The sequence below is a fragment of the Gopherus evgoodei genome, chromosome 4 (assembly GCF_007399415.2).
Source record: "Gopherus evgoodei ecotype Sinaloan lineage chromosome 4, rGopEvg1_v1.p, whole genome shotgun sequence".
Taxonomy (NCBI): Eukaryota; Metazoa; Chordata; order Testudines; family Testudinidae; genus Gopherus; species Gopherus evgoodei.
In genome coordinates this window covers 79,393,967-79,417,273 of record NC_044325.1, presented here as the reverse complement: position 1 = coordinate 79,417,273, position 23,307 = coordinate 79,393,967, and the positions used below count along the sequence as shown (strand labels likewise).

Genomic DNA, 23,307 nt, shown 5'->3' with positions numbered 1-23,307 from the left:
AGTCATTGGTTGGTCGGACCGGATGAACTACACCTTTTCCCCTGGCCCCTCCTACCACGAGTAATTTATAAGATCAGATGAGAGAAAGCAACAATCATCCTGATTGCCCCCTTCTGGCCTCGTCAATTCTGGCTCCCACTTCTTCCCTGCATGTCGAAGCACCCTCCACTCATGCTTCAAATGTTCCCAGAGCTACTAACCCAACACAACTGCAGACTCAGACACCCCAACTCACACACACTTTGACTGACAGCTTGGTTTTTGGATGGACACTTCCACTAGCAGTGAGAGAGGTCCTTTCAAGCAGCAAAAAAAGACTCCACAAGATGCTTTTATTGCACCAAATGAACACATTTCACTTCTTGGGCTGCACAGCAGGGCCTTATCCCTGAAGCTATGGGCATCCCACTACTCTTTTTTTCCATTTGTCATATGCTAGGAAACAGAGACACAGGAAAGGGACAAATGATTTCTTTCAAGAAACACAACTACAAGATAATTGTTCCATTCTTTGCTGTTTGGAAGAATTGCTTTTCTTCTGCCACAGTGGCTGAGATTAGCAAATTACTCTCCTGAGGTCTATAATCTGTAGAAGGGCCCCATCTGCAACTCTGAGATTCTCTCCCCCTCAACATATGTTAGTTTCATCTTTAACATCCTTCAGGACTGAGTTGGTGTCCTTAGCTAACTAGACAGAAGATGGAGGAGAGTTTTTGACTCTCACTCAGTTTACCTGTGGAGATGTCAACATTTACAAATGTAGTGATATTCTTAAAGGAAAACTCCTCCTCCTTTGTTCTGTGTTTTGGCATGTGAGGGAAGTAGGTATAAGTGTTGTGCCAGGCCACTTCCCAGTGCTGTTGATTGGGTCGGGGAATGGAAGTGTGAGAGAGCTACCATTGTGGATTACTTTTGCTGTTGCAGGCACTATGTTTACTGATACTATTTTTTATTTTATTTTTTTTTTAATCAGGGATAGAGGGAAGAGAGTGAGTGATGGTTTCTTCACTTCAGGCTTATTTGAATCATGTTGTCTATTCTTGAAGTTACTATTTTCAGTTATTTAAGGCTCTCTGAGGATCTCTGGGTGCCAACAAAATAAAATCTTGTACAAATATCTGTCGTCTTCAATGATTTAGAAATACGTGTTTAATTCATTTGCAGAGTAGAAGTGGCTAAATTCTTGCTTGTTTAATCTATGTAAAATGAATGTGCTATTTTTGGTTGCAAAATAACTTTCAATAAAAATTGCTGGCAGTTCCTTTTTGCACCTTATTATATTTTAAAGTCAGTGTTTGATTGCAGGACTACCAGTCATAGAAGATCTGAAGTTCTCTACCTGAAGTGAGGAAAGGGAATCACTTTGTTGATTAAGAGAATACCAGAGTTAGCCAATTTACATAGGAATAATGTATAGGCCTGATTTTATTTATTTTAAATAGGGTAGATGCATGATTGCATGTCTCTTGTGGTATGCATTCACCACATATGCAAATCTGGCAGTGGAACATGGAAATGCCCAACAAGCTATTTGCATATGCAGATACCACTGGGCCCATGCATGGTACATGGCAGCTGTTTACAACTGCATATCTAACTTGTTTAAATTATAGATATTTTAGTAACTGACTTGGGTATGGTCTAGATGGCTTGGTAAGCTTTTCTTCTAAACGCTAACCTAATTTATACATGTGACTTGAAGATGTAAAATACATGGACCCATATGTCATGCAGTAAAATCTGGGTTTTTTTCCAGCACTTGCATATGCTCTGGTAGATCTCTATAGAGATAATATTATGTGGGAGTATATATTCTTTGCTTTGTGTGCGGGCTGAGAAGTTCAGTGAGGTGACCACTTAATAAAAATGAGGATGGATACTATGAATTTAACAAAGCATTGGGTATAAGTAGGATTTTTACTAATGTACTAGTGTTGTTGACATGATCAATGAAAGAAAATAGCAAAACAGACGTAATATTTTTTCTTGGCTGTGTCTCTGTTGACGCAGCTCTGAAGCAGCTGCTGCTATCTCTAGTTTATCTTTTTTTCTCTAGAGCTGATTTTTTTCTTGAATAATTGAAGTTAAAGTAAATGGTAAATTTTATTTAACTTTATAATATGAATAAAATGGATTAGTTCCTTCATTGATCTGTACAGCCTTGTTCTTGTAAGGCACGATCCTTGCATCTGACACCTTTTGTGTCTTTCCTGGGTGAAAAAGAAACAAAGGAGAAATATGGTTTGGAAACCTTATGGTCTTAAAAAAATGTTTGAGTTGGTGAGTAGTCTTGGGTTATTACAGCACTGACAGAGTGTTAAACTGCAAGTGATGTGTTCATCATTTGGGAGTGAGTATGGAAGGAGGGGGAAACAGCAGGGTCTATTTGCTGTATTAAGCTGTGAGATGGTGTCTTGATAATCCTTACCAATTTCCTTCCTTTATCACCTTTTCTTCCGTAGGATGATGTACTTGTAAACCTCCAACTGAGGGAGAATGAACAGTGGTATTCTTCAAAGCCAGCAAATGCCACTCTTGTAGTAGACATACTAGTGTAAAATAAGGTGACATTTCTGTGAAAGCAGAACTGGAAAAAATTCAAATGTCTAAACACTTCACTTTTGCAAAGAGAGATACAATTTTAAGTGTTGCCAGTTTTTTAAACGGAGAAGTAAACTGGCAGATAACTACTGTACCTTTCTATAAGAGGCTAAGTAAATCAGGCATTTAGTGAGAAGCCATTTTACCGGACTTTGTTATATATCAGCTCCAGTCCCTTTTCCCTTTGGACTAGAGAGGGGCCTAAGCCCCAAAAGTTAAATCTGCAACCAGATTTGAACCTCCAAGGGGTTTGGATCTTCTCTTTTGTATTGGGGACATCTTTGTTCTGAACTTGCATCTTACTTGTATAACGCACTATGAATCTACGGTTTTGCTGTAATCTACGAACTTTATTTGAAAACCAGTTTGTCTTTTTTTAAAAGTGTAAGATGTGTAAATAGTCCTCTAGAAACTCCTGAGAAATATTGACAAACTATGTACATATTAGTTTCCACTTTGATATATACTATTTGTCCTCCCCCTTCTCTGTAGGCTTTTGTGGATTTCTTCTCTCGAGGCCTCCATGCGGAGTATAAGAGCAAGGGCATCATTGTACAAGTGAGTGGAGTTTGTTTCATTTAAGTATCCCTGTTATTGTGTGGTTACCACAGTAACAGTTGCTGTCTTGGCAACATAAGGAAATCGTCCCATTCAGTCAAAAATGTGACGATGATAAACCATTAAAGATAGTTTACTTTTTTGTTTGTCCCAGTAGCAGTTGTTTCTGAACTCTTCCTGTTGAAATTAAATATAAATGACTTAAAAACAAAAACCGAAGATGAGTGTTACAAATCATTCAATATTAGAAGATCAATGTAATTGACAGCACCTGTTATGATTTTAGCTACAATATATTCCATAAGACTGACTGTAATTACGTACTAGACTAGTTACAACATTCCTTAATCTCCTAGTATGTTTGTCGTGACATTATGCACCAGAAATCCAGTAACTAACCACGCTAAGGACTAGAACACAGAACCTAAATATCCTTTAGTTTATCACTAGTTAGGAATGATACTGGCAACTCTAAAAAAGTTTGTAACAGTAAGATCTCTGCACTCGCAGTTGCTTACACTATGGGGAAACGTAGCAGGAAGAACAGCTTTGCAAGGGGGAAATAGGTTCATTTTGAATATCAGATTCCAGTTGTATAACTTCATAACTTGATAATTGGTTTTACCTTGTTTAATAGGTTTTTATCTTTGCTCTCTAGTTTACCTGCAGTAGCTTAGCTATGTTTACAGTAGACCAGAGAACCATCTGGGTACAAATTAAGAAAACCAGAGCTTAAGAGCACTGAGTCAAGCTTTGTGACGCTGGCTTTGTTTGCAGGACCTTGTGCAAACCTTTCTGTAGTTCTGTTTCTCTCACTCCTTGCGGGTTTCGCTTTGAGTTTCAGAATTGTTTGAACTCAAAAACTCAAAGCAATATTCGCATGACACCAAGTTTTGCTTGGTTTTGGGTGTCACAACCAATGATTTCTTTTTCCCATGGTTTTCACCTCAGAGCATAAATCATCCCAGGGTTGGTGAGAGTTTCATAAGGCCCTATCTACTCTACAGTTACAGATGTTATGTTTGTAAACAGTTTGGAACAGTCATCTGATCTGGGTACAAACATGGTTGAGTTGCGTCCATAGCTGCCACTTTGTCTGCCCATATTTTGTATCATGTGGTGTTAGAAAATCATGGTGGGTTTCTTAGTGCTTTAGCAGCAGTTAATGCTCAGAGGACATACATGGGGAATATCAGGTGCAACATATGAGGCAATCTACTCTGGGATGTCCTACCACAGAAAGCTGGGAGGAAAGGAGGACTGACTAGACAGGTTACACAGTCAGGGAAGCAATGCTATATGATGCAAAAAAAATAGAAATATATATTTTTTTAAATCTTTCAAACAAGGTACAGGAGAACAGTTGTGAGCTGCCAGTGTTAGTGAGTACTAGCCATGAAGTGTCTGGACACAAAGTAGGTTTTCACTAATTGGTTAAAAGTGTCTAAAATTTGTTGAGTACACGTGTCCTTAGGCAAGGAACATCTTGTCTGTTTCATGGATTTTCCTTTTTAGAGCATAATAAAAACATATTACTTGAAATGCCTTTTGTCCTTATTTCTCAACAGTACTGTGCGGACAGTACTAGGAAAAGGACAACTGATTCAATAAGCTATTGCATGCAATGTCCTTACAATGGCTTCCTTGTTTAAACTGTGGCAAATTGCCGGCACTATTATGATGGGTCTCGTGCTTTCTCTTCTTTGAAGAGGGTTCAGGGAGCCATTTCTTGCCCCTAAATTGGAATATTAATTGCCCCACTAGTGTCCTAGAGGAGGGGAGTGGAGAGAGAGGGACCTGGACCCACCTTCTACTCCAGGTCCTAGCCCAGGGGCCCTGAGGATAGTGGTGAACCACTTGAACTGACAGTTCCTTCCCCTGGGCTATTTCCCTCTCCTGCCCTTCAGCTTGTGGGGGGCTTCCTCTGCACAAGCCAGGTGCCCCTTACCTAGTGTCTAGGACTTCTTAGCCCACCGCAGCACTTCTCCAAACTGTCCTCTGCTTCCCTTCAAACTGTTCTCTGCTCCAACACCAATCCTTTCTGCTCCTACTCCCACGCTGTCTGATTGAAGCATGGGTTTTTATCATGTAACTGACTGCAGGTGCTCTAATTGGCATCAGGTGCTCTAGTTAATCTATAGCAAACTTTCTTCCCCTTACAGGGAATAAGGCTCCCTTCTAACCCTCTCCTGCTGCCCTCTGGCCATGCTGTATCACAAAAGCTACGCTAAACTTTTTCTTAAAATTCCCAACTGGTGCTGCTACTGGTGCAATTTCAGTAGGAGTACCAATGTGAAACTTTAGTGTTGACAAGACACTGGCAGCTGATAATGTTTTAAGTATTGTTGCGCAGACCTGCTCTGAGCAGGAATAGATGACATAGTAATGAAAATGCAGTTAGGATGACACTTTTACACAGTCAAGAAAACTTACTGTAAACACTAGAGAGCCCCCTAGGAGTGTAGCTTCTAAAATTTTCTAGCACTGGATGTAGAGAAGCTGAGAACTTGTGTATTTTGCAACTTAAACTTTACTGAAAGCTGTTTCTCTGTGTTAGGTTTGCTTTTCTTCCTGCTAAATTTTTTTCCCCCTAGCTGCCAGCATGTTTTCCTATAGACTTTGATATCCCAAATGAGTCAAGGTAATGAATAGTATCAGCCTGGCTTCTCTGGCATGCCGGCTGTGGGCTCTCTATTGCTGGTAGCTCTCCATCGCCTCCCTAAATTTAAATTAATAGCCATTCTGAGTTGTGTGGTTTAATAGCTGGTGATCAGAATTTCTTATGCTAATTGTACTAAGTTATTGGTCTTCTTTCTTCCCTTCCCCAGTCTGAGCCCCTGTGCCTACCACTAATGAACCTTAAAAGCATATCTTTAAAGCTTGGCCAATGTGTCTCCTTCATTCCCTTAGGAGTACTTCAGCCTCTTGAGATCTGAAGTATGGGGTTCATCGCTACAACTTTCTCAATAGTGAATAGACTTTGAATTCCAGACTTGCATTTCCACTTGAGGTAGCTGTTTGAAATGGCATGTCCTCAGCTTATGCCAGACCAGTAGAAAACACTTGTGTGAAAAGCAGAAACACACAACAGCTTGTTAATATACAACTTCTGAAGCTCAGTACAAGTTGTAGCAATGCTGCCTGAGTGAAAATGCCTTCTCTTTGGAAGCCAGGTTTGATCAGAGAAACTTTTAGGTTCAGAAACAAACTCCTCTCTGGCTCCAGAGGCCACTTCCAATCTTCAATTGGAGAATAGCAACTACATAGCCTCAGGGTCAAGTATTCCTGTGCGTGTATGGAGAATAGGATGAAAATCTATAGTGGAAAGTAGCTGCCAAGAATGAAGGGAATATGGAAGAATCTAAGGATTTCTCTCAAGACTAACTTGCAAGTTTCCTATTAATGGGGGTGCCCATGCTCCATGGGATAGTCAGTCTGAAGGGGTCATTGGGTGGTTCTTCCTTCGTTCATTCTATTATTTTCTGCTTCAGAACAATAGGCAGAGAACAGCTTTCTGTCAATATTGGGCATTTTTGCCTCTTTTCAAATACTTTTACACATATTTTAAAAGTATAAGAGAGGAAAAAATCTTAACGCTATTTACATTTCTTCCTAATACCTCTACTATAGTATCCAGGCAGTGTTATAGTACTGGATTTTCTTTCACACTTGTGTCTTGTTTGAAGGATTTTCCTTGAATATCTGAGATTTTGTCTTGTTGTTCTGTATAAGTAGTTCTTTTTTTGGGGGGGGGGGGAAGAGGGGGCATTAAAGAGGCTTTTTCATAGAACCCTGAAAGAACCTTCGTGTACCTCCCGGGTGGGTGGTAGTACCAGAAGATCTGAACGCAGCAGTTTCTTAAGAAGCATCAGTATAAAAAGATTATGGTCCAATTAGCTTTCCTTCATATAGGGAGTGAGTGTGGTTTACAAGCTAGTGCATAAGACAGGGACACAGGACTCTGAGTTCTATTCGTTGGTTTCCCACTGATTTATATGATAAGCTGCTCTATAGACTTTTTGGTCTGAACAGTGTGGTGTCATATGCAAGCACCTAGTTTTACCCATAGCAAACCTTGCTTTGCTTACAGCCTTTCAGTCTCTTGATCCCAGTTGAATAACACATACCTCTGAATAGTTTTACCACTTTTGTATTCCCTAGGAAAAATTAATAGCTTTTAGGACATAACAGCATTATCCCAAACAAAAGATCACCTTCTTAGTGAGAGATGGTAGAGCTAATGTTTCTGAAGCATTTTTTTCCACTATAGAATGCAGGAAATAAAATGTTGTTCCATAGTCTTATAACTTTCAAGTACAGTGAAGTATTTAGAATAATGGCTAGAGAACGCTATATCTAAACTATCAGCGGTACAGCTTATTCCCACTCGGTGCTCAGTTTCTCTGTGCAGACACTGAATTATCTTTCGGCACCATCTAGTTGTGCATTTTAGTAGTGCAATTTGTACATAAATTTCTTTTGTTTCAGAATAGTGTGAATGGTTAAGATTGAAACTATATTTTGCCCAAATTTGCAGAAAGGTGTTCCAAAAAAAAAAGGGTATGTCCTAAAAGAAACACTTGCTTTATTTTACTTTAAAAAGCTTGTCCTCAAAACTTCATATGAAACTTACTGGAAAGATGCTGGCAAGATTTACAGCCTGGAGACTTAAAAAGGGATTTTGGAGAATTTATTAATTGGTGAATATGGAATTGCCAAATAGTCAGTCAAGTTCCAGCAGACTTTTGAAAGGCAGCAGATGAAAAGTAGAACCTTTTAATTTAAAAAGTACAGGCAAAGTGTTCAAACTTGGATGCCCAAAGTTAGGCACATACATTCATATTTAAACACCTGAATGAGTGGTGTGGTTTTACAGAGATGCTGCTGACCTATAATGGGAGCTGAAGGCATTTACACTTCTGAAAATCAGATCACTTTTTGAGTGAAAAGTCAGGACGGGTGTGGGGGGTAATAGGTGCCTGTATAAGAGAGCCCCAGAAATTGGGACTGCCCCTATAAAATCGGGACTTCTGGTCACCCTCCCACTTTTATTAAAGTGCCTTTATCCACATTTGAAAATTGTGTGCTAAGTCTTTAACTCTTTTATTTCAAAGAGCCTTGAAAGTATAAACTGATCACTGGGAGTCTTGTTATGATGACTTTAAAAAAAAATGCACCTGGGGGGGAAGCAGGGAAAGGAGGAAATCCCAATCTGTATTATCCATTCTTTTCCCCGAATTCTTCAATCAAGTCTTGTGTGCATGGGAATGTTTCAACCCACGCAGAAATGTACCCCCTTGTGGAATGGAACACAACAACTAGCAATACTTTAGAATGGGAAATGGACTTCCTTATGCAAGTAAAGCAACAAGGAAATCTGGGAAAACAGAATGAAGTTCCCCAAAACTGGAATTAGCTCGGACTAGTGAAGCTGATGCTATTCTCAAAGTCCCATAAACAAGCACAAGTACACTGATTTGAAATCCTCTGCAAGAGACGTACCCATCACCACACTCCTTAATGTCACGCTGCGGCATTGGTTCAGTATCAGCTCTGCCTACTGAATCATGAGCCCCACTACTGCACCACCTGGATTCTCCCAGCAGTTCTTTTGTCTAAGTACTGGTCAGGACCAATCCTCTTTAGCTTGTGAAATCTAACCGCACCATAGCCCTAAGTTATATGGCTGTGAATTATTAATTCTCTTGAATCCTGATTGTATTTATTTGTTTGTGTATATGTATATATGTATGTACATAATATACACATGCATACACATGATAGCTTGTGATTTCATGAAGAGGTGATCCAATTTTTTTTTTAAGTTTAACTAAAGTTCATACTTCTTTTAGAATCCAGTACTGCTAGCCTCAGGTCACCTAATGTACTCTATGAACTTTGTTGCTTCTTGCCATCTTCAGTAGATATATGTGGAAACTGTCTGAAAACACACTTGGGACTATTTGGGGAATCTGTTTGTTTTTACAATTTATGATTCTGATAATACTACAAAGTTTGTTAACATATTCATAAATGATCTGGAAAAAGGGGTAAACTGAGCGGTGGCAAAATTTGCAGATGATACAAAACTACTCAAGATAGTTAAGTCTTGGGCAGACTGCAAAGAGTTACAAAAGAGTTTCACAAAACTCGGCAACAAAATGGCAAATGAAATTCAATGTTGATAAATGCAAAGTAATGCACATTGGAAAACGTAATCCCAACTATATATATAAAATGATGGAGTCTGAATTAGCTGTTATCACTCAAGAGACAGATCTTGTCATCATTGTGGATAGTTCCCTGAAAACATCCACTCAATGTGCAGTGGCAGTCAAAAAAGCGAACAGAATGTTTGGCATCATTAAGAAAGGGGTAGATAATAAGACGGAAAATATCATGTTGCCTCTATATAAATCCATGGTACGCCCACATCTTGAATACTGCATGCAGATGTGGTCGCCCCATCTCAAAAAAGATGTATTGGAATTGAAAAAGGTTCAGAAAAGGGCAGCAAAAATTATTAGGGGTATGGAACGGCTTTTGTATGAGGAGAGATGAATAAGACTGGGACTATTCACCTTGCAAAAGAGATGACTAAGGAGGGATATGATAGAAGTCTATAAAATCATGACTGGTGTGGAAAAAGTAAATAAGGAAGTGTTATTTACTCATTCTCATAACACAAGAACTAGGGGTCACCAAATGAAATTAATAGGAAGCAGGTTTAAAACAAATAAAAGGAAGTATTTCTTCACACAACGCACAGTCAATCTGTGGAACTCTTTGCCAGACGATGTTGTGAAGGCCAAGACCATAACAGGGATCAAAAAAGAACTAGATAAATTCATGGAGGACTGGTCCATCAATGGCTATTAGCCAGGATGGGCAGGGATGGTGTCCCTAGCCTCTGTTTGCCAGAGATTGGGAATGAGCGACAGGGAAAGGATCTTTTGATGATGGTCTGTTCTGTTCATTCTCTCTGGGGCACCTGGCATTGGCCACTGTCGGAAGACAGGATACTGGGCTAGATGGACCTTTGATCTGACCCAGGATGGTTGTTCTTATGTTAAGAAATTGCAGCGTCAGGGAAGGGCCTCTGTGTAAATGTGGAATTCACCTCTTGCTGACAAGGCTGTAAGCATCTCTCTCCCAGGCCAGGCACAGTGGTGAGTCATTAAAACTGAATAGCTATCTATTCAGGTGGAAGGATCTTGAGGACAACAGTTTATCTGGAGCCTCTGAGAACCAGTTTTCTCCTACCTAGTTTGTGGAGGCTGGTGATATGAAAAGTGGAAAAACACCAGCAGCAGAACAAAGGAATCAAGTGTTGATAGTGAGACATATAAACTCCAGGGACTTATTGAACAGGAAGCTTTGGATAGGAAAGAAGAAAATAGAGGCAGGGTTTTGTAGCATCGGTCCTTTATAAATGCTGTCCAGCCAAGGTCAGAGACAGCTAGCTGACGTAGAGAGAGGCTCCGTGCTTTTGAAGGGAAGGCTATAAGGGAAGGTTCCTTGGTGCACCAGAACAGTCTGTCCAGGCCCAAAGAACTCTCCATAGTGATGAGGAAACTGAGGTAAGGGAAATATATACAGGCATGTCTTATTTTCTTGAGATCTGTGTGTGTGTCATGCTGTTAAGTAAAGAGCAATGGTCTTCATAATCCTGTGGAAGTCTATCTGTCTGGAGTTTTCGGGAAAAGGTTGTGTTTGAGCTACTGGGAGGAGCAGAGGGGGACGGCTGTGGTCACATGGGCTAGGCAGTTGGACTGCAGGGTCTCTTCTCTCAGAAGCAAGTGCTAGCTAGACAGAGGCGCTATACTTGGAGAGCACAGCTAGAGACCCCAAGCCAGGATGTACAGTATGAGCTTTGTTTCCTCTTGCCATGTTCAGTAGATGAACATGGAATTTTATTGAAAATGCACTTCACTTACTGTGATCTCTTTTCCTACCTGCAGAGTGTTCTACCATATTTTGTGGCTACAAAAATGTCTAAAATCCGCAAACCAACCTTCAATAAGCCCAGTCCTGAAACATTCGTAAGAGCTGCCCTTGGTACAATAGGCCTGCAGTCCCAAACCAACGGATGTCTGCCCCATGCCATTATTGTAAGTTACCTTCAAAAAGGGAATGTTACTCATTTTGTGTGGTGCTGAGTATGTTCTGCATGTACTCTGACCATGGAGGAAAGAGAATTACATTAATTACGTTTTTTAAAATCCTGAGACTGACACTTGTTCTTTCGTACTTAGACCTAATTTTGTCGCATTTGAAAATGTAGAAGAGATTAATTTTAAGTTAATTTGGTGCAGGTGATAACAGTTGGAGTTTTTTCTTTTCATTTCTTAGGGCTGGATCTTTTCTCTTCTTCCCACCTCAGCAGTCATCAACTTGACAATGCAAAGAAACAAGCAATTACGGGCTCGCTACTTAAAGAAAGCGAAGGAAAACTAAGTTGCAGCAATTTGATCAGATGTTTTGACAGATGGTGGCTCAGTACCCACAATTCAGCACCAAATAGACTTAATCACATTTAAAATTTTCTCTTGTAGTTTTTACTTTTTAATGGGACCAAACACCAATTTGGGGTGGGATTATGATATAACTTGATTTCTTTCTGGCCACGACTTTCCAATATTGATTTCAAAATATGCTTGATTTATTGGTCATATGTGACTATGTGATACTAACTGGATTTAATCATTAGCTTTATGTAATGTATTTATACCAATGAATAAGGAATTGTATCCCAGTTCAAGTAGCTTGGTGATAAAAGAAAAACTCACAATAAAGCAAGACAAAGTGCTAGAGGATCTTAAACTACATTATTGAAGTCAGATGGCCTGTGCTTAGTTAAAAAGAAAAATGGAAGTTGAGGCCATCACTTTAATTTTTTCATTTTCATACAACCACCACCTCTTTTCTGAGTTGTGCTCGTTTGGGTGAAGGGAAGAGTGGTGGCAGTTTGTCTTCAGGTGTACTGCTGGGAGAAAACATGGTTATTAAAAAAGGAAAGCTCATGTTCATTGATGTAGCCACTCCCCAGCTCAGCTGCAGAGTGCTTGCTAGGATGCTATATGGGTAGTCTTCTCGTGATGTCTCCCCATGTTTCACTTAGCAAGCTGTATGTGTATTGGGACACCAGGGAGAACTATGTGTAACTTCACCTGGACATAGCTGCCCGGCCGCTGTGGATGAGTCTCCAATAATACCGTTTCCAGGCTAGTGTCCAGTTAACTCAGCTGAGAAAGACCACCCATTTTTAGTTATTTTTTGTTTTACATCCTAAAAGACCACTCATAGCTTTCATCTAGTGTACTAAAATGGATTCTTGAACCAACATTTGATTGTTTTGTGTAAATTTGAAGGATATACTGTAATCCGTTTTATGAAGTGGAGGGAAGTGAGCCAAAGTATACAGTGGGAGTGATTGCTATATATATTTTAACATCCTAAAACTGCAATTGTTTAAATTCTTGCATCTTGAATATTAATGCTAACTTTTCAAAAATATATTATCTTCTGGATTTGTAATGACCTTTTAAAAAGATTGATGCCTGCTGTAATCTGTAGACAGTTGTAGCACAATGTAGATAAATGCTACCAGTTACACGCTGCTTGTTGGTTGATCTGTAAAACACAGTATTAGTACTTGAAATGCAGATCTTGAAATTCAGTGCTGTCTTTGTTAGGGCTGCTGGTTAAACTCTTTTTCTGGCACATGCACCAGTCTGTTCTCCGCTGTGGGTCTGCTGATATAAGAAGCTGAATCTTTGAAACCAGCTTCTAAAAATGAATATGCAATTTAAAAACAATAAACGCATTTAAATGTAGAGAAACTGCAGAATGAAGTGCTTCAAAAGTTTGTTTCTAGGCTGAGCCATGAATGTGTTTTTACAAGCGATTTTTACGCCGTGAAAAAAATCTACTCTGGGAGGGGAGTGTGTTTCTGGATTACAAAATATTTGTAATTGGATTGCTAAAATATTTGATAATTTTTAATAGGATATGTGAAAGAAAAGCCATCACGGCTGACGCCGTTGGGTTGAAAGTTTTAGCCCAGACGGAATGCTCCACTGAGGCTGCACTATCCTTATCTCACCATGGGGGAACATTGATCAGCGTGTGTGTGTAAAGTCTATACTGCCCCTGCCTGTGTCTGTTTGCTCTGTGGATAAAGATTTTGTTCTCCATTGACATCAAACTCTTTACCAGCCGTAAATGTACTAAAACTGTACCTTAAAAGTAACTTACATGGGCAATAGCTTCATCATTTTTAGTGGTGCTAGAAATTCTGTGATCTGGAGTTGTTTATTGCCCTTGAGAGAATAATTTAAAGCTCTGTGTTTAAGTTAAATGTGTTGTATTGAAGCATGAAGGGGCTAACATTTCTGTACATTGAAAATACGTGAATACCGATGCAATGGTGCTGCTCAGGTATGAGATGAGGATCTTATCCCATAGCTTTTATTTTGGAGTGGAGGTGATTGAATGTGGGTGGATTAGATTGCATAAGGCCACTGTTTCTTGGCTTGCTTTGGAGAAGACATGGGGTTATTTGACTAACCAGTTCTGTGTATATTCTTTTTCTAACACACACAGAGAGAAATGAAATAGTTAAAATAAAAGATTTCTCCTAAACGGTTAACTCTTGAGTTTCCTTTTTTAAATGTTTTACCCTGCTTCATTCAAATGATAACTGGTGTGTTGTACACAGGGCAACACAATACTTGAAATGATCCTTCCTCACCCCAAAGAGAACTCCATTACTGTGGCTTCCTGCTTGTCAAGAATGACAACTAAAAGTAGCATTTGTTGGTTGGTTTATTTGTTATATCAAAGTAAACCACTAAAGGGAAATAATTCACTTTCCTGCATGTGTTCCTGTTAGTTTGACTGAAGCTTGCTGCATAGCAAGTGCTAACTTGGAAGAGAACTCTTACATTCAAGCAAGATGTTCAGTTTTTGAATTGTATAGTACTAAGCATGTTACTAGCATCATAAATTGCAGCCCAGCAATTGCATTCTGATTCTCTAAAATCTCTTCTCTATTTTGAGTTAAAGATGGAAGCCTTCTCCACGTCCTCTCCTAAACGGCTTTAAAAACCTGCTACATTTCAGTAATTGAAGTGATTCCTATATACAGTATTTTGTGAAGTGCTATAAAAATAAGGCAACTTTCCTTTTCTGCACTACATTTTTTCATTTTACAAATATTCTGAATTATTTTTATGACTGATGTAACTCCAGTTCTTCCATTATTTGTACTCCCTTTTTTCTGAGTGAAATGGTGGAACAGAGGTAAGGTCAGTCACACAATAGGTAGGTCTAAGAACGTAGTGTGCATGGAAAAAAAAATCGGTAACTATATGGACAGCACAATTACTATGATGCATATTTGTAACATGGAGGATAGAATCTGTGACTTTGGCCTTAAAAGGCTTCTACCACTTGTTCTAAAGAATCTTCAATAACTGTAGCAATGCACTGATACCACTAGATGGTGACAGTTACACACATACTCAAGCAGGTCAGACGTTCTGTCTTCAGAAGACAGAAGTGGATGGCAAAAATGTAACCAGACATAAAGAGGCAGAGGAAATCAATAATGTACTTGGAAGGCTGATTAATAGCTCAATCAGTGCAATAGCATTTATAGTGATGCCTAGCATGGTCTAGGACCAAAAGGTAGTTAGCACATGCAGAACTCATGACTATGTACATATGTGTCAGACAGTTTTCTAAACTTTTTTTTTCCATTGTTGGGAACCCAAATGCTTGGGCTCACTTTGGCTGAGTTGAGACTTTTAGCATTTGCAAACTTATTGTTCTCCGCCCTGACAGGAGCGAATGCTGCTTCTTATACAAGCAAGTGAAAAATGTTTTCATTATAAGGATGGCCAGGTAGATCTTGTGTAAGTTCTCATAACTTTTACAAGGCTGGGTTAGCGTTTACTCAAACTTACCTTTTCAGACATGCAAACTCCATGTCCATTACCCACTCCCAGCAAGAAATTTGGGAACTGGATCTCCCTTTAATCAGATATAATTCATTCACCATAAAGCCCCAGTGCCACAAAACAGCAAGATTTTTTTTTTTAGTAAAATTTTTTGAAAGCGTTACGTGTCCTCATTTTCAAATGTGCTGAGCACCTGCAGCTCCCCTTGACTTCTTGAGATTTGTTGGGTGCTCTGTGCTTCAGAAAATCAAGTGAGCGTTAGATAAATTTACAGAGACCAAATAGAAGATTCATGTAATGTTTCCCTTTTTAAGTTTTCCACATATTGAAGTTACAGTTCCAAAATTTTACATTAAAAAAAAAAAAAAGAAAGTAATCTTACTGGATTGTAGGTTCATAATGGTCAATTGTCACTTAATTGATATTAAATGAAAACTAGGAGGAGGAAAGTGTGATCACACTGGGCAATAAAAGGGAAATGAAATAAGAGGAGAACGACGTAGTAGAGAAACTCATATACAGGCTCCTTGCCTGAGCAATGTGAGCAGAAGGACTGAAAACACTGAACAGCAAGGTCTTGAAGTTACACTTTCTCTATTTCCCTCAGCCATCCTATATTGCATAGTCATTGCAGACTGATGCACATTTGGCAATGTGCAGAAAAGGATGTCTGCCTTAGGTTAGGAATGGTGGTGGTTCTACCTGGCTGATTTGTTGGGGAAGCTTGCAAGAAATGCTCTTTTTAATAGCGAGAAAGAGAAGTCTTAAGTTGCTACCAGTAAAGTAGAGTTGTCCTGTTTCCTGAGTAGGACTGGGTCAAAAGTTTGAAATACTAAGATTTTTCTCAACATTATGTTAAATTTAATAAATTTAATAAATTACCATCAAAAAGGTTCCAAAAGGACGGGTGGCCTCTTGTCTCTTAAATAGTAGAGAGGAGAGATTCCCCTTATCAACACACCTAATACAAATCTGTAAAAGAGGAGTTAGTCCTGAAAGTCATCAGAAAGGGACAAACCAATTCTGAGCAGGAGAAAAGGGAGACGCACACAATTCAGAGACTGTGCTTGCTCTAACACTTAAAATAAAAAGATTAGAAAGGCTGAAAGAAGTTTGTATAGAGCAGTGGTTCTCAACCAGGGGTACGCGTACCCCTAGAGATATGCAGAGGTCTTCCAGGGGGTACATCAACTCCTCTAGATATTGGCCTAGTTTTACAACAGGTACATAAAAAGCACTAGTGAAGTCAGTACAAACTAAAATTTCATACAGCCTATGACTATACTGCTCTATATACTATACACTGAAATGTAAGTACAATATTTATATTCCAATTGATTTTATAATCATATGGTAAAAATTAGAAAGTAAGCAAGTTAAGTGAGGTGAAACTTGGGGTACACAAGACAAATCAGACTCCTGGAAAAGTTTAGAACCACTGGCATAGAGCACTCTACCGTATCGTTGACTTACCCAGAACAGAGCTCAGAGAACGGAGCCTTTTAAAAGTTCATCTACTGCAGTATGCCTAACAACTTTCATCCTTTTAATCTTCACTAACCTATAGACTATGTTAACTATCTTAGAGGAAAAATTCTCTTGAACAAGTGAGTGTTTGAAGAATGTGGTTCTGAAGAGCCAAAAACCAGATTTGCTTGACATGAGACTAGTCAGATTGAACCTGAAGGAAGCAACTGCCTGCAACAGATGTACTTAACCAGATTTAAGGTAGAAGAAACCTGAGGATTTTGCAGGATTTTATCATAACAAAGGCCAAGGGATGCCTCAGATCCATTCTGGACCTGCAAAATCTCAACCAATTTGAAACAAAAAATTGTATGGTTACTCTGTCCTCTACTATTCAGACCTGTCTCCTAGTGATTGGGTGCCCTCTACTTAAGGATGTGGCTATACGCCAGACTAATTCTTAAGATTTGTAATAGAAGAGGTTCATCATCAGTTCAAAGACCTTCCGCTTGGCCTGTCTTCTGCCCCCTGAGTTCTCAAAAAATGCACGACACTGATGGCAGCACATTTTTGAAAAATGGACAGCCAGGTGTATCCATACCTGGATGACTGGTTGCTCCATGGACAGTCTAGACAGCAGGTGTAAGAATGGGGGCAAAGGGATCAGTCTTGCTTCCAGTCCTTGGGCCTTCAAAGACAAATCATTTTTACCAATCTCATGAAGGGAGGCTGGCTCAGGGTGTCTGTCTGGCTCTGACTAGGCACTTTGTCTCTCCCAAGAGCCACTGCATCCCCACAATGATGAGGAACTGCCTGAGACTGCTAGGGCATGTGGCAGCTTGCCACATATGTAACTCAGTGTGCAGATAGCACATATGTGACTTCAACTCACCTCTGGATCATGTAGTGGCGGTTGAAGTCAGTTAAAATCCACTGGATAGGCTGACCTACGTACATTCAACTCTCCTGTCCTCCCTGAACTGGTAGATGGACTTGGCCAAAATATGCAATGGAGTTCCCTTTGCTTTGACTCTTCCCTCAGTGACTCTAATCACAGATGCTTCAATACTTGGCTGGGAGGTGGCAAATCTGTGAAATGTAAGAACTCAGGGTCTATGGTCATGTCAGGATCTCACCATCCACATCAGTATCTGGGTGCTTTGGGCTATATGCTTGGCCTGTTGAGTATTTCTTCTTCACATAGCTGGCTGCTCAGTGCAGATTCTCACAGCCAGCACTGTGGTGATATTTGACCTCAATGAACAGGGAGGGCCAAGTCTGACTCCTCCCCCCCTCTCCACTCCCTTTGCCAAAATGCATTGGGCCTTTGGAATTTTTGCATGAAGAATGGGATATCGCTGAAAGCATAATCTCCTGTCTGCTGGATTTCCAGCAGACAGACTCAGGAGGTCATTCATTAGAGACCACAAGTCTCCCTCAGATCCACATGGGGTATACCAGAGTTGGACCGGTTTGCCACCTGCCAGAACAGATTCAATTTGACAGGAGGCCTCATCCCTGGGTCAATAATGGGTGTCTCTCTGATGTTATGAAAGGGCAGGCTTCTTTATGCTTTCTCCCATCCTGTTTAGTGTCCAGAGTACTAGCCAACATCAGTCAGGACCATGCCAGTCTAATCCTAATAGTACCTGGCCTTGTCAACATTAGTTTTTCAGTCTGTTGAACTTCTGAGATCCAATTCCCCTCCCTATGAATCTGAATGTAATCTCACAAGATCATGGCCAAACTGCATCCCAGCTTTGTCAGTCTGCATCAAACTGCCCAGATGCTAAGTGGTTAGATCATCAAGAGTCTGCCTGTTCTGCCACAGTTCAGAGTGTTCCTTTGAATGGGAGAGAGTCTTCTACAAGATATACAGACCTTATGAAATGGAAAAGGTTTTCATTTTGGTCCTGATAGAGGAATTCCTTCCACGACTATTTTATTTTAACTTGGACAACTTTCTTCATCTGTCCTGTCAGTTCATTCAGGGTGTACCTTGCTGCTATTTGTTTTACTCTCCTATAGGGAGGTGGCAAATCTGTTCTCCAACCCAATTGCTATCAGAATTTTAAAAGGTTTACCTCCTGTAAAGGATTCAATCCATTCCTGGGATTTAAACTTGGTTCTATTAGGCTTTATGGGACTCCTTTTCAAACCATTGGCCATCTGTTTATTGTCCTGTTTACCAAGGAAGGTTGTGTTTTTAATAGCTATTACCCTGGCTAGGAGGGTTGCTGAGGTGCAAGCTTTTATGGCTGACCCTTTGCATACTTTTGTTTTTATAAAGATAGTGATTTTATGTGCTTACCCCAAATTTCTTATTAAGGTGGTTCTGAATTTTTATTTGAATCAGACTCTATCTGCCATTTTTCTTTCTGGAGCCTCACCCTCAAGGATGGGTACATGGGGTTCTTTTGTAGATCAATAAAATGTACATTGGGTATTAGAAAGAAGCAGCTTTTTGCTTGGCCAATCCAAGGGATTTCAGGTATTCCCTCAATTGTTTGTTTCATTTGCTGATTGTATGAAAGGGAAAACAGTTATCTCCCAGAGGATCTCCTGGATTTCTAGTTGTATTTGTTTGTTAGGACCTGTTTCATTCCTGTTTCATTCCTGCACAGTGTGCTAGCTCATTCCACGAAGGCTCAGGTGCCTTCAGCAGCTTTCTTGGGCAATGTTCTGGTTTCCAACATTTGCAGGGCTGCAACGTGGTCTTTGATTCATATGTTTACCATTCATTATGCCATCTCTCAGGCTACCTGTCCCTATCTTCTAGCAGAAACTGCATGTGAATCACTTAAAGTGGAACTGATGTGCAATGAATCAAAGACAAAACAATGGCTACATACCTGTTCTGTAACTGTTGTTCAGGATGTATTGCACATGTGCATTCCACAACCTAGTATCCTTCCCCCTGCATCCTGATTGCTAGGTACATTGGCTTCTGCTGTGAGAAGGAACTGAGATGGCTCAGGGAAGCTCCATCCCATTATTCTCTAGGCAAGCAACATGAATGGGTAGAGGGTGAATGTGCTGTCCTGACAGGTACCATGGTGGGAAAAAGTTATCCAGTTCTGGTGCATGGACAACTAAAGTAGAGTGGACATGTAAAATTCCTCTCTTTGAACCAGTTGTGGAACAGGCATGTAACCATATATTTAGCATCTGCAAAATCTTGCATCAGAATGAATTCTTCTCCAAACATGTTGCGCAAGGTGGAGAAAGCAGCCATCCTTCAACTAAAATATAAATAATCAGAGCTGTGGTTCTGTTAATAGCATTACCACTGTCAACACGAAACACATTCCTTTGTTCTAACCATTGAATTTTTCTGCAGGCCAATTATCCCTCCTGGGATTGATGAGCAGTCAATGCTCTATCTGTAGGCATGTAGTCATGCATGTGGCATAGTGAAGAATCATTACTCAGCCCTTTCTCATCTTCGAAGCATTTTACAAATGACTAATGAGTCAGGATCATAATTTCCCTCTTTGTAAAAGGAAGATAGAGACAGAGGCAAATAACTTGTTCAAGGCTGTAGCTAGTCTAAACTTAAAACTAGCTGCAGTACCTCCCAACTGCACCCCTTCGTGGAGAACATAAATAGCTTATCTAGCTGAGGCAGCAATGGGGAGGGAAATACCCAAGCAGCCCTGAAATTGCTTCTAGCTTTAGACTTTTGAAATGGGGTACTGAGGCCACAAGCCCCCATGCTCACTGCCCTCTGGAAATAATCATTGGCATTTAGTAGCCAGCAGCATTATTGCTGTACAAACAGCAAGAGCTGCCCTGGCCTGAGGTGGTGAGCCTCCAGCATGGATCAGATAATTAGCTGCTAGGACTGGGGGCTACACTGCCAGTTCAGTGGGAGATGGGGGTAGGGTGTGCTGGAATATTGTGGGACCAGGGCAGCTGATGGGTGGGAACCTGTGCTATACCACTGAGGCTGCAGCCACAGCTGGAAAGTTTAGGGCACCCCACTCTTTCTTCAGCTGCTCAACCCCTGCTGATGAGCACAATAACAATTGTGTCTGAGTGTGGGGGTGATGAGTTACTCTTGAAGTCCTTTCCACCTCTCCTTTTCTGTTGCTGGGCTATGGAAATTGATGTGGCTGGGGTAGCAGGTGCTGTCTAGTTGACCATGGTTACTGGGATGAATGAGTTATAATTAGGACCCTACCAAATTAATGGTCCATTTTGGTCAATTTCACAGACAGAGGATTTTAAAAATTGTAAATTTCATCATTTCAGGTATTTAAATCTGAAATTTCACAGTGTTGTAATTTTAAGGGTCCTGACCCAGGAAGGCGTTGTGGTACTGCTACCCTTCTGTTCTGGTATCTTTAGAGCTGGGCAGCTGGAGAGTGGCAGCTGTGGACCAGCAGCTGCCAGCTCTCAAGGCGAAGTTGCCATCAGCAGCAGTGCAGAGGAATAGCAGGGTACAGTATTGCTACCCTTACTTCTGTACTACTGCTGGTGGGGCGTTACCTTCAGAGCTGGGTGCCCAGCTCCCAGCAAGGCAGTGTAGAAGGGTGGCAATGCTATGAATCCTCTGCAACTCCCTCTGGGGTCAGGACCCCTAATTTGAGAAATGCTGGTCTCCCCCTGTGAAATCTGTATAGTACAGGGTAAAAGTACCCAAAAGACCAGGTTTCACTGTCCCAGATGCAATTTTTGTGGTTGTGAATTTGGTAGGGTCTTATTTATAACTAGGGATCCTAGAAATACATTTGTGCCTGAAAACTGTGGATTTTGAATTTTGACAGAGCATTTTTACATTTTGTGTAAAAAATATTTACAGTAGAACCCTGTTTTATCTGAGTCTCCAGTATCCCGATTAACTGAACCACCCCCTGCCTGAGAATGGCACGTGTCAGCCGGGGTGTGTGGGGACTGGATACTGGAAACTTGGCTACACGGGGTTCTGGTGTAGATCAGTAAAACATGCAGTTCAACTGCTACTGGTTGTGGGGAAGAGAATTAGCGCTCGGATTCCGGGCTAATGGGGGGGGTTGGGGGATTTCTGTTTTGGGGGAGAATTTTGGATTTTTTATCCCAGCAAAGCGCCGTAGGAAGCCTGGTTCTAACGCGGCAGCGCGGCCAGGGACCGCAGGCGGCTGTGGGGTGCCATGGGAGGAGCGGCTTCATGGAAAAGGGGGTTGGGAGGGTGTCTAGCCCCGGCGGCGGCGGCGGCTCTGGGCGCCTGGCTGGACATTCGAGACGCCGCCGGCCCTAGGCGGGGCCGAGCCGCCTTCGTTTAAGGGCGGGCCCCGGGCAGCACGGAACCGGTGCGCTGGGAAACGGAGCCGGGTGCCCCAGGAAGCGGCAGCGGCAGCTGCAACAACAACTTCCGGGCGGAGCTGGGCTGGGCTGGGCCAGGCCGGGGCGCCGCACTCGGATCCCCGCGCAGCTTGGCAGGGTGAGGCGCCGCCGAGCTAACCCCGCGCTGCCCCCAGCAGAGCCCAGCCGGCCGCGGGCGCTGCCCCAGTGGGGGCCGGGCAGACAGGTGCTGCCCCTCGGTGGGCGGGAAACCGCAAAACCCTGAAGGGCGCAAAGGCGGGTGCAGCTGGGTCCCGGGCGGACCCTCAGCCGGGGCTTGGCGGGCCTCGCTACTCCAGCGTTACTCCGCGCTCATCCAGCGCTGCGCTCCCAAGACTTGTGATGGCAGACCTGTAACCGCCTCCACCCGCACCCTCCTCTGCATCCTTCACCGCCATTGCACGCAGCCCCGCGCCCCGTGCACCCTCCTTCTCTGCTGAATCTTGCCCTGCTTCCCAATGCACAAACTCAGCTGCACACACACACACCGGCCGCCCCATGCCCACTCTCCTCTCCGCATGCACTGTTCTGTAACCCTCGGACACCTTTCACACTCCTGCCCCATTTCCCTCCACACAATTCCCTTCATTTTGATCCTCTTCACACCCCCCTCCCTCCCAGGCAGGGGTGCTAGTACTGGGGGAGTGGTAGCACCCCCTAGCTTGAAGTGGTTTCCGTCATACACAGGGCTTATAATTTGGTTTTTTTTACTGGCTTTCAGCAGCCCCACTATACAAATTGTTCTAACACCACTGCCCACACATGCTCTCACACTTTCACCAGTATTTATTCCCTCTTCTGTGCCCTCTCATGCACACACATACATAAACTCCTCTTTGCGCCCATTAGGCGCACAACTACTTCTCCCTTCCAACACTCCCCTCCACCAACCACTACTGCCTTGCACCTGTGCGTGCACACGCACACAAACAGTTTCCTACACATGCACAGATGTGCCTACTTAGCTTCTCTGGTGCTCTGGGTGCTGCATAGTAAAACTATAAGTTAAGTAAAACTTAGCTGCAGTTAAGCATAGGCACAGCCTATTGCCCAGCCAATTGTTGGTTTGTTTTATTTAGGATTGTGTATTCATTCCCTCCCTCCATCTGTTAGTCTTTAAGGTGCCACTGGATGCCTTGTTGTTTTCATTCCCTCTCCATATTTCTTTTCCTCTCTGAGGAGGTACCCTAGTTACTATGGCAACATAGATGTCATTAGACTAGGCGGTGCTAAGTAACATCCACAAGGGCAGCATAAATTCTGTTTATAGGATATTCTGACACTGCTAGCAGGTTTGCAAAATGTACTAACCTAAAGGAACACTTTCATGGCCACATGTCTGAAACAGGTGACTAGCTTGCTGTCTAGAAACGATGTGGAATGTCTGGACATGCAT

At 41.7% G+C, this 23,307-nt stretch overlaps 2 protein-coding genes across 5 annotated transcripts in view; both read left to right on the top strand.

Annotated features, from left to right (window-relative positions):
• Positions 1-12,770, top strand: part of HSD17B12 (hydroxysteroid 17-beta dehydrogenase 12) — a 224,916-nt gene extending 212,146 nt beyond the window's left edge. For all 3 annotated transcript variants that reach the window (XM_030560001.1, XM_030560000.1, XM_030559999.1), the window contains 3 exons: positions 3,094-3,159; positions 11,121-11,270; positions 11,512-12,770. In XM_030560001.1, coding sequence (XP_030415861.1) covers positions 3,094-3,159; positions 11,121-11,270; positions 11,512-11,616 — 321 coding nt within the window. In that variant the 3' untranslated portion in view covers positions 11,617-12,770. The remainder of the gene's footprint in view (positions 1-3,093; positions 3,160-11,120; positions 11,271-11,511) is intronic.
• A 9,150-nt stretch (positions 12,771-21,920) lies between these two features.
• ALKBH3 (alkB homolog 3, alpha-ketoglutaratedependent dioxygenase) overlaps positions 21,921-23,307 on the top strand; it is a 63,173-nt gene continuing 61,786 nt past the window's right edge. For both annotated transcript variants that reach the window (XM_030559997.1, XM_030559998.1), the window contains exon 1: positions 21,921-22,011. The gene's annotated coding sequence lies outside the window, so the exon portion shown is untranslated. The remainder of the gene's footprint in view (positions 22,012-23,307) is intronic.